At 38.3% G+C, this 11,789-nt stretch overlaps 1 protein-coding gene across 1 annotated transcript in view; it reads right to left on the bottom strand.

The window, feature by feature from the left end:
* Positions 1–299: 299 nt before the first annotated feature.
* The window catches only part of PIK3CA (phosphatidylinositol-4,5-bisphosphate 3-kinase catalytic subunit alpha), a 79,721-nt gene continuing 68,231 nt past the window's right edge, over positions 300–11,789 (bottom strand). The window contains exons 15-21 of the mRNA XM_079762660.1: positions 10,857–10,963; positions 9,047–9,168; positions 8,170–8,248; positions 3,226–3,396; positions 2,533–2,650; positions 2,274–2,425; positions 300–1,542 (exon numbers count right to left, since the gene is read on the bottom strand). Coding sequence (XP_079618786.1) covers positions 1,272–1,542; positions 2,274–2,425; positions 2,533–2,650; positions 3,226–3,396; positions 8,170–8,248; positions 9,047–9,168; positions 10,857–10,963 — 1,020 coding nt within the window. The 3' untranslated portion in view covers positions 300–1,271. The remainder of the gene's footprint in view (positions 1,543–2,273; positions 2,426–2,532; positions 2,651–3,225; positions 3,397–8,169; positions 8,249–9,046; positions 9,169–10,856; positions 10,964–11,789) is intronic.

The following is an 11,789-nucleotide window of genomic DNA, read 5'->3' as shown; positions in this document are numbered from 1 at the left end:
GATACTCTAAATTGTATTAATTTTGGTAACTAATTTCATATGATTGAGGCATTCTGAACTATAAAAGAGGATGCAAGATGGGCGATTCATGTAAAAAGAGAAAGAAAAAAAAAGGATAAATTTTACTCTGTTTTAAGTAGTTATTCACTAGTATTGGTATAAATGGGATAGTGCCTGAGCCTTCTCCAAAGACCAAGAGAAGAGCTGACCATTGCTGATATGAACAATAAAAAAATTTGGGGTGCAAAACAATGCATGACTATGGGACAGATCATGAAATAAAGAATATATATTAATGATAGTTTCTATAATATAAATAGCTTTTAATAAAAAAAATAATCTTTTTAATAACATTAATACTCACTTCTATTTTTCTGGAAAACATGCATGAAAAATGTATTCAATTCATCAATTGCAAAAGGAGGAAAAAAAATCAAACTTAAGGTGAATACTGTACAATTCTGAAGCAAGAACTATTCCTGCTCATTCTTTCTCTATGATTATTTTACTTTATGGGCCCCCAGAATTTCGCTGGGAAATAAGAATCAGATTCTTGTAAATACTGTCCAGAAAAAAACCCAAAAGCCACCCTATAACAGGTCTCATTTGTGACTGCTTCCAAAACTTTGCAGATAAGACCCTAAATCGTCAAAAGGTTTGATTTATTAAAAAAGAAAAGTCTCTGGTAAAATCTCAAGAGTCCCTTCCACCCCAAGCATTTTTCTTCATTAAACAAGGAGTCAAAAACCCACTTCAAACTCTAAGTTGAACAGCAATGAAAAAAAAATAAGAAATTTCATTATTTCCCATCTTAATGTAATTTAACATCAAACTCCAGTTTACCTGGACCTAATGCAATAATATACTTTGCATGTCCATATTTCAAAACATAGAACATTTGCAAGACAAAAAAGAGCATCATTCTTTTTCCTTCTCCATCATTTCTATATATTTTGGGTTTTTTTTGTTTGTTTTGTTTTTTAAAAAAAGATACAAACAATCTTCAAAGTTTACCTTTTTGGACTTAAGGCATAACATTAAATTGCGCATTATTCTAAAGCTTAATTTTGAAATGAACTAGTTTAGTGCTATCAAACCCTGTTTGCATTTGCATTATTTAAATTATATAGTATTTTATTTCTGTTCTTGCTGTAAATTCTAATGCTGTTCATGGATTGTGCAATTCCTATGCAATCAGTCTTTGCCTGTTGACAGTTATTAACAGTGCAGACTAGAATCCAATATTGAGCTTTCAATTTCTTAGTTATCATTCAGTTCAAAGCATGCTGCTTAATTGTGTGGAAGATCCAATCCATTTTTGTTGTCCAGCCACCATGATGTGCATCATTCATTTGTTTCATGAAATATTCCAAAGCCTCTTGCTCAGTTTTATCTAAAGCTAGGGTCTTTCGAATGTATGCAATATCATCAAAAGATTGTAGTTCTGGCATTCCAGAGCCAAGCATCATTGAGAAAAGATTTATGAAGAGATTGGCATGCTGCCGGATAGCTAGATAAGCTTTGTAACACATCTCCTGAAACCTAAAAGTAATAAGAACAAGTTGGTTAGTATGAAGCAAATAGCATTAATAGCTTTGGGTCTCTGCTCAAATGTCACATCATTAGAGAGGCTTCCTTGGACAAACATATAAAAAATAGCATTCCTCTCCTCAATCTCTTTATCCTACACTAGAACGTAAACTTCATGAGTCCAAAAGGACTTTGTTTACTGCTTTATCTTTAGTACCTACAAGAATGTCTGGCACATTAGGAGTTTAATAAGGATTTATTAAATGTATGAATCAATCCATTTAGGATTTAGTCTAGGGCCAGGACTGAGTTATAGATTAAACAAAATTTTATAAAAGGTTTTAAAAATACATCATAAGGTGATAACAAAAATTATGAATAAGCATGGTAATTATAGTTGACTGAATTCCTCAAATTGCATGACTAAAAAATGTCTTAAGCACTATACATTATTTGTCAATATAGAGAAGGTGGAGTCCAAGTATTTTAACAACAGTAAGTAAAAGCTTAATGTATTAAGAAGTTTAAAGATCATTTTCCTTTTAGACTTTGACTAAATAAATTATTTTCTTTTTCTTCACTGCATTATACAATAAATAAAACCAATACATTAAAATATTCAGTTTCAGTTTATGTTCCAATGTTAATATAACATCTATTATTTATATTGATTGAAAAATATCAATTGGTTTTATAGAGCAGCAAGAATTCTTCATTTTGTGCTTTTGATTTCTTGAGCTTACCTCTCAAATTCTCTTGTCTTGGTGCATTCCTGGGCTCCTTTACTAATCACTATTAAGAAATCTTGTGTCAAAACAAATGGCACCCGTTCTCGTTTATAACCAAATTTTTTCTTCTTGTGATCCAAAAAGTGTCCAAAATCTATATGGAACAGCTTTCAAACAGAAAAAATTATGTTATAGTTTGATAAATGCAGAAATATAATATCCCGAATTAATAAGTTTAAGAACAACAAAACGACTGAAAAGAGAAAGCTATTACTTGTCCATCATCTTTAACCATGATGTTGCTATTGTGACGATCTCCAATTCCCAAAATGAAGGTAGCGACACAATATCCAGCACATGAACGTGTAAACAGATCAATGGCTGCATCGTATCTACAAAGAAGAAATAAACTCTTTATGAGTTCTGTGGAAATACAGTGATCCAGTCCAAACTGGGGAAAGATGGTTCATGTCTGTATTAAAGCAATGAAAACAATCACTGACATTAGGGGGAAGAAGTAAAATTATGTCCAAAGAAGTGAGAAGTTTTGGGATTCTGAAATTTTCAAAGGTTTCTAAAGGAATTTCCAGATACTCTCAGACCAAAGCACAATTCTTATTATAGTGAAAAAATACTTATTATGTCATTAAAATATTTTTCTAATTGCTATAACAATAACCTAGAAGTAAAAATTTTAATTTGCAATGTTAATTTTTCTAAAAAAAGAATAAGCAAATAAGAAAAACACCTTTCAGATACCTATGTTCAATGTATAGTGTTTCACTAAGTAATAAGCAATTCTGATCATTTAAACACAATCTCATATATGTCAAAAGTTGAACATTTTTTTCCCCCCCAAAGTAAGTAAGTTGTTTTCACTGGTCTAACTCAGAAGCATATTCAACCATTAAAAGACTTGTCTAACAACAACTTAGATTAAATAGGAAGCAAAGAATAATACACTCACATTTCTCCTTTGTTCTTGTCTTTGAGCCACTGATGCAGCGTGTGGCTGTTGAACTGCAGGGCCCCTTTCAGGCCCCCTTTGCACTGAATCTGCATAATAGTGTGAGAGTTTCTCACCACCTCAATAAGCCCCACACAGTCCCCAATTGACAGACAACCATAAGGTAACATTCTGAAAAGGGAGGGAGACATTTGCAATTAAATTAGCAAAGATTTTAACAGGCTAGTACATGAATATTCCAGTATTTGCAAATTTGTCGTGTTATTCCCTTAACCTAATTTAATTTTTTTTATTATAGTACTAGAGGCCTGGTGCATGGATTCATACACCAGTAGGGTCTCTCAGCCTGGCCTGCGCCCTCTCACAATCCGGGATCCCGAGGGATGTAGTAGTGCGTGAAGCGGCAGGCGGTCGGGGAGGAACCTGAGCCTGGGGAAGAGCCCAAGCCTGAGCTGGGCACCACACTGCTCACTCCCACTCATCCCAGCCCCACTGTGCCTGACGGTAGTGGCCTGGTAGTGTTGCCGCAGAGGTGGGAGAGGCTAGCGCCACCACAGCTGCGCTCGCCAGCAGTGAGCCCGGCTTCTGGCTGAGCGGTGCTCTGGCTGTTGAAGCGCACTGACCAGCAGGGAGCAGCTCCTGTGTTGAGCATCTGCCCCCCTGGTGGTAGGTGCGCGTCATAGCTACCGGTCGACTGGTTGCTCGGTCATTCAGTAACTTAGATTTTTATATATAGACTAGAAGCCCGGTGCACAAAATTCGTGCACGGCAGGGGGTTGTCCCTTAGCCCAGCCTGTACCCTCTCCAATCTGGGACTCCTGGAGGGATGTCCAACTGCCCGTTTAGGCCCGATCCTGGTGGGATCGGGCCTAAACGGGCAGTCGGATATCCCTCTCACAATCCAGGACTGCTGGCTCCCAACTGCTTGCCTGCCTGCCTTCCTGATTGCCCCTAACCGCTTCTGCCTGCCAGCCTGATCACCCCCTAACCACTCTGCTGCCAGCCTGGCTGATGCTTAACTGCTCCCCTGCCAGCCTGTTTGCCCCCAACTTCCCTCCTCTGCCAGCCTGGTCACCCCTAACTGCCCTCTCCTGCAGGGTTGATCACCTCCAACTGCCCTCCCTTGCAGGCCTGGTCCCTCACAACTGCCCTCCCTTGCAGGCCGGGTGCCTCCCAACTGCCCTCTCCTGCTGGCCATCTTGTGGTGGCCATCTTGTGTCCACATGGGGGCAGCTATATTGTGTGTTGCAGTGATGATCAATCTGTATAATACTCTTTTATTAGATAGGATAGAGGCCTGGTGCACGGGTGGGGTCCAGCTGGTTTGCCCTGAAGGGTGTCACAGATAAGGGTGGGGGTTCCCTTGGGGCATGGGGCGGCCTGAGCGAGGGGCCTGTGGTGGTTTGCAGGCCGGCCACGCCCCCTGGCAACCCAAGTGGAGGCCCTGGTATCTGGAATTTATTTTCCTTCTACAATTGAAACTTTGTAGCCTGGAGTGGAGCCAAGCCTGGGGCTCCGGCAGCCATTTCTGTGGCAGTTAATTCACCTTCTACAATTGAAACTTTGTAGCCTTAAGCGGGTGGGCCCGGCCAGGGTGTGCGGAAAGCTTTGCTTCTCCTGTTGCCGCCGGCAACCCTGGCCTGCTCTCTCAAGCTCCATTCTGCCGCCATTTGTTTGAATTTGTTTACCTTCTATAATTGAAACTTTGTAGCTTGAGTGGAGGCTTAGGCCTGCAACGGCTATGGAAAGCTTGGCTTCCTCTGTTACCTAGGAAACCTTGCTCTCTGTGGCTGTAGCCATCTTGGATTGGGGTTAATTTGCATACTGTCCCTGATTGGTTGGTGGGCGTGGCTTGGCTGGTGGGCGTGGCTTATGTAGCGGAGTGATGGTTAATTTGCATATTACCATTTTATTAGAGAGGATGACATTCCTAGAAAAACACTCAAAGCGATCTGCCATAATTTATTATAACCTTCAATTGAGAAAATATTTACTTGTATATTAGAAAAGCATTAAGAAAATTATTATGGCAATTAAAATTTTATAAACATTTGTAGCTTAAAAATATAGATGAATTTAAAGATGTTTCACTGACATCTAAACAATACTTTAAGGCAGTAGTTTCAAATTTTTGGTCTTAGGACTTGTTAGTACTCTTAAAAATTACTGTGGATTCCCAAGAGTTTTTATTTATATGGGCTATATCTATTGATGTTAGAAATTAAAATGGAAAAAATAAAAATTAAAATATTAATGAATTCATAAAATTATAAAATAACAACAAACTATTATAAGGTAATATAAATAACATCTATTATGACATAAAAGGCTGTATTAAGAAACTTAGTGAGAAGAGTAACACTGTTTTCCATTATTTCAAATTTCTTTACTGTCTAGCTTAACAGTATGAGCTGAATTCTCATATATGCTTTTGTATTCAATCTAATGCAATATTTTAATGGAAGGAAGCTTAGAGTTTTGAGTACGTGAAACAGTTTATTCTTATATTATTATGTATTAACTAGAGGCCCAGTGCACAAATTCGTGCATGCCTGGGGTCCCTAGGCCTGGCCTGCAATCAGGGCCGATTGTGACTGGGCCAATTGGGGCCAGGCTGATCAGGGCCTGCTGGCCAGGGGGAGGGACCGCGGAAGGCTGGACGCTGGCCCTGTGGAGGGAGCTGGCCCTCAGCTCCCCTGGGAAAGGGGCTGCGTCTGCTGCCACCCACCCCCAGTTCCCCATCCCAGCCCGGGGCCCAAAGGCCCTGGCAGGGTTGGGAGAGGAGGTGATGGTCGCCAGGCCGGGTGTGGAAGGAATGGATGCTGTTGCTGCCATTGTAGGTGCCCCGCCACTGCATGGTTCTCCGTCTCCCCTGCTTGTTGCCACGCCACCACCACAGCAGGTGGGCGACCCCCGGGGAAGGGAGAGGACGGGAGTGAGACAAACCCTTGTGTCGAGTGCTGACTTTCAATAGGATGCAGTGAGGGAGCTGCTCTGCTATGTATGAAACCCTGACCCAGAAGCAGGTCGTCTACGAATGGTTTAACACCCGGGGCTGATGGGGGCCGGCTGGCTGTCTGGGGAGGCACTGTGGGAGGTTGGCTGGCTCGGGGGAGGGACCACAGGCAGTTGGCTTTGGGAGCGCACTGACCACAATGGGGCAGCTCCTGCGTTAAGCGTCTGCCCCCTGGTGGTCAGTGAACATCATAGCGACTGGTCATCTGGTTGTTCCAGTCATTCGGTCATAACAGTTGCTTAGGCTTTTATATATAGAGATAATACATTCTTTCCACCTTTCTAAAGAGTAATCATCTACACTTATTTTCTTACCACCTTTCTAAAGAGAAATCCTCTACACTTATTTTCATTTTCTCATGTAATTCCTCATAGCCTACCTTCTCCGCCTAACACTTTACTTAGTCAGCTCTTCTTAAAGCTAACCATGAATAATCATATCCAAAGGCTTAAGAAATCCCCTGAAGTACATGACACTAAATTGTTTGTGAATCACTCCCTCTTTGGGGTTCTGTGAATCACTTACTCTGGTCCTCCTACTCTTTTGAACATTTTTCTTATGGAATCTTTTCTTCTATCTGCCCTGGTAAATACAGGAATTTCTTAAGGCTGTACTCGGGCTCATTCTCTTATTTATATTTTATTGCTACTGAACATGCTCATAGTTTATAGAGTCACACAGTCCCTATAAAGCTAGTTAGGAAAAAAAACCAAAATAACACCAAACAGAATCACCATAAATCTGAATCTAAGTTTTGCCAAGAATAAATAAAAATATTATCATTTTATTTAAAATTAAACTTTAAACAAAAATTTTAACCTTAATTTAATAGAAAGAACAATATTTAGAAAATATTATGACTTAAAAACTTTCTAAAGACCCAATTTACTTTCCAATGACCAAGCTTAACTTTAGATGTTTTTTTTGCACAGTCACTAATTTACAATTAAATATCATTAATTACCAGAGTTACACTATAGTTAAATCTTTCCTTTACTGTCTAGATCTGCATTCTCTTTTGTACTCTACTCCCCTGGGAGTGGTGGTAGTAGCGGCATGTGGATCTCTCACAACAGGAAATTATACCAAAAAAGGAAACCTGATTCATATCACAGGAATTGTTTTTGGAAAGCAGCAGGGATTAGGCAAAGAATAAGAAGTTAAGAATTAAAGTTGATAACTAAAATTTGTAATTTGGCAGGTTACTTGAGATGTCCATTTCTCTTCTTTGCAATAAAAGGGTTCTATTATTTGTTAGTGATATACTTTTATATACTAGCTATTCTTAATCTAGAAGAAGCATACAAATAAACCCTAACTAGTGTTGATTCTAGTCTCTTATGCCCACTTACAGACAAAATACTTCTGGAGAGGGTGGCCTTTGCCTGAAAGACCCTAGATTTGCAAAGTAAGAGAAGGAAAAACCATTAAAAGCAAAGGTCACTAGAAGAAGAGGCATGAGAGAAAACTTGGAGATAATACTGGTAATTGTGGAAGGCTGGCCAGAAATCAACAGAATGATAAAAGCTTTAAGATTAGTTGCTTTCATAAAATTTTCTGCAAAATTGATTCAAGACTAGAGAATTTAGAAAGTTTTAAAATTAGACAATTTATATTATGAAAGAAACTTTCTTCTAAACTCAACTTCTGAAAGACAACAGGGGCCTTTTGTCTCCTATATCCTGTTCTTAAACAGACACTCGCAGTTGCAATCTACCAGTTTATAAGAGAGAGCTCTTCTTACTTAGCAGAATCTCAGTAGCTATTATAAGCAAAGAGGAGGAGGACAAAGTAAAGAAATTAGTGTTAATTATTGCCCCATACTTTTTACAGATGTATGCCTCTACATGCTTTATAATTAATATTTCCGCATAGCTTACTTTTTCAGGGTAATTTTCAACATACATGATGCCTTATTGGTTACCTACCGAAGATCAAGACCTTGATTTTGCCAGATATTTTCCATAATGCGAATAATTTGAAGTGTTAGCATATCTTGCCGCAAATCTGAAATTCAAATAATATGTACTACCACTTAATACCATAAGTACACACTTGGGTATCATGTCATCACATTGTTTTCAAATGATAAATAAATAGAGCTGTATTTACTCTTTAAAATAATCTATTAGGAAGCAATATTTTGACTCTTTAACCCAATTCTAAAGTATCTACATAAACTCATCTATACAACAATGTAGGATAAGCTATTTTCCAAAAATTTTATATTAAAACATTTATTTTCCTGAACTCTTAAATTTGAACATGTTTATATTTAAACATTCAATTAACCAAATTCAATGCTGAAATGTCATTTCCCAATGGAAACCAATCAGTGACCCTCCCACTGCTCCCGCACAGCCTATTCTCCAAGTAAATTAGGATCTCTTAGCAGACTATACTTTTCCCTGGTACCATGGTTGTAATTTTATTTTTATAATTATTTGTCTTACATCTCTCTCTTCCCTGCTAGAATGTAACCTTTAGGAGGGCAGGGATTCTGTTTTGTTTATTCTTACAACCCCACTGTCTAGCACATCAAATGTTTATGGAATAAATGGACACTCTCATAGCTAAACAAATGATAGTTAGAAATAGATTCAAGCTTTCTGATTCTAAACCAGTACTTCTTTTCAATAATTATACATACATATTCTAAAGGCCAAGACATCTGCTTAATATTACACATTTACCACATGCAAAATCCTTAAATAGCTTTCAATAGTCTTCATGGTTCATAAATATCCTGTATATAAAAGGATAGCTAAATTCATGCATCATAAGTTCATTAATACTCTTCCTTACCATCCCCATTTTTAAAGATGATCTCATTGTTCTGAAAGAGTAACTCTGACATGATGTCTGGGTTCTCCCAATTCAACCACAGTGGCCTTTTTGCAGAGGACATAATTCGACACTCTTCAAGCCTTTAAAATAGTTAAAAACTTCAATAGGCACTTTAGCTTTATTATTCTTTTACCTTCAAATTAATTTTAAAATAGCATCGCTTTCTAAAGTGTTATAAAAATTTAAAAGTTTCTACTTGATTTTATTAATGAATTCATTTCTAAGGGATTATAAAGAGAAAATAAATGTTGCCCTGGCTGGGTAGCTCAGTTAATTAGAGGGTTGTCCTGATACACCAGGGTTGAGGGTTCAATCCCTGGTCAGGGCATATATAAGCAACCAATGAATGAGTAGATTAATTGGAACAGCAAATCAATGCCCCCCGCCCTCTCTCCTTCCCTCCCTCCCTTCCTCACTCTCTCAAACCAATAAATAATTTAAATTATGAACAACAAATACATATCTATCAACAAGTGAATCTAATAATCAACTGAATTAAAAATCTGATGTACAGAATTAACTGGTGAATATAATAGAATCAAGGGCATAGAAAGGGAGTGGGCTGACAACTCTCAGGGGGAAAGGGGTGTGGGGGTGCGGGAAGAGACTGGACAAAAATCGTACACCTATGGATGAGGACAGTGGGGGGGAGGTAAGGGAAGAGGGTGGGATGGGAACCAGGTGGAGGGGAGCTATGGGGAGAAAAAAGAGGAACAACTGTAATAATTTGAACAATAAACATTTATTAAATTTAAAAAAATCAATAAATAATTTTAAAAATCAAAAAATATTAAGCTTAAAAATTAATCACATAATAACTTATTAATTTTCAACAAACATAGGGACACATTATTAGTGTTTTTTTTTTCCTATTCACATTCTTTTTTCAATCCTCACCCAAGGATATTTTTTCCATTGATTTTCAGAGAAAGTGGAAAGGAGGAGGGGGAGGAAGAAAAAAAGAGAGAAACATCAATGTGAGAGAAACATCAATTGGATGTCTCTCACACGTGCCCCAACCTGGGCTGGGGATTGAACCTGCAACCCAGGTATGTGCCCTTTACTGGAATTGAACCCGTGACCCTTTGGTGCGCAGGCCAATACTGTAACCACTGAACAATGTCCGCCAGGGCCACATCATTAGTTTTACAGATATTACATTTCATTTCTTATCCTATGGTTTAAGAAATTCTGGCTGTACAATGTTTTAAACTCCATTATTAAAGTAGTAAAACTCTTCCTGAACTTAAGAAACTTTTACAACTCTTACTTTGTAGGGTAGGAGAATGGGAGAAGGAAGCATGTACAAGGTGAGGCAAAAGTAGGTTTATAGTTGTTTGTATAGAAAATAATACAATAATTAATAATACATGAATAAACTGTGCTTCATGTACTCACAACTGTAAACCTACTTTTGCTTCACCCTGTATAATGGAATATTCTAATTATAATGGACTTTTAAAAAAAATATATATTTTTATTGATTTCAGAGAGGAAGGAAAAGGGACAGATAGAAATATCAACGATGAGAGAGAATCATTGATTGGCTGCCTCCTGCACGCCCCAACTGGGGATCAAGCCTGCAACCTGGGCATGTGCCCTTAACCAGAATCGAACCTGGGATCCCCCCAGTCCACAGGCCGACATCTATCCATTGAACCAAACCAGCTAGGGCTAATTATAATGGGCATTTTGACTTTTCTCAAGATTTTCTCCAAAGAGGATACTATTTAAATATATAAATAAAACTTCCAATAAGGTACCTTACCTGAGATTTCCTAATTGATGAGCAGGATTTAGAGGAGATAGAAAGCCCTGTAGAGCATCCATGAAATCTGGTCGCCGCATCTGCTCAACTAAAAACTTCATCTGTACCTGATAAATTCGTATAATCGTGATTAGAGGATGGACTTATAAAAGGTAAAACTGCTAATTTCTTTTATACACTGGAACCTCAGCCTTGGCAGCATTCTAGCTAGATGTGTTTCTGTAACACAGAGCAGACAACTCAGGCAGAGGCGAGAGTGACAGCACTGTGCACCTCGCTGTGAGCAGAACTCGGCCTGACGACAGAGGCAATGCTTTGGCTCTAGAACAGGGCGTGGTCAACTACAGCAGGTCAGCGGCCAGATTTTGTAAATTAAATTGAATTGAATATAACCATGCCCATTCATTTAGACTTTGGCTGTTTTCTCAAACAGCAGAGTTAAGTAATTACAACAGAGTCCACATGGCCTGAAAATCTATTTATTATCTGACCTTGTAAGAAAAAGTTTGCTGACCCAATGCTGTAGAGGGAAAGCTATGGAGACATCATGTTCACTCTCTTTCTGTTGGGTAGAAAAGGTCAAGGGAGGCTAAAAGGAACTGCTGGGAAAAGGACTTGTAAAAACATTTGTTACACTGAGTCTCACACTATACTCATGCTCTAGCATAGAGTTAGAAAGGAACATCCATTTTTAATCAGTTCAAACCAGAGCCCAGACTGCTGAGCTATCATGCCATAATTGCAACCATCAAAAAGTTCTCTGTATCTATTAGTCTGTTTCTGTTCTGCTTGTTCATTTGTTGTTGTTTTTAGATTCCACAAATCCTATGACTGTGTTTTTAGTTCCCTATCACAACTCCATTTAAGCCAATAGTAATCTGAGTAGTGAATTTCATGTTCCTAATTAATCCACTGTATCATGGCCAATCTGTT

The sequence above is a fragment of the Cnephaeus nilssonii genome (assembly GCF_951640355.1).
Source record: "Cnephaeus nilssonii genome assembly, chromosome: 3".
Lineage (NCBI taxonomy): Eukaryota > Metazoa > Chordata > Mammalia > Chiroptera > Vespertilionidae > Cnephaeus > Cnephaeus nilssonii.
The sequence above is the reverse complement of the archived record's forward strand: the minus strand, read 5'-3'. Positions and strand labels throughout refer to the sequence as shown.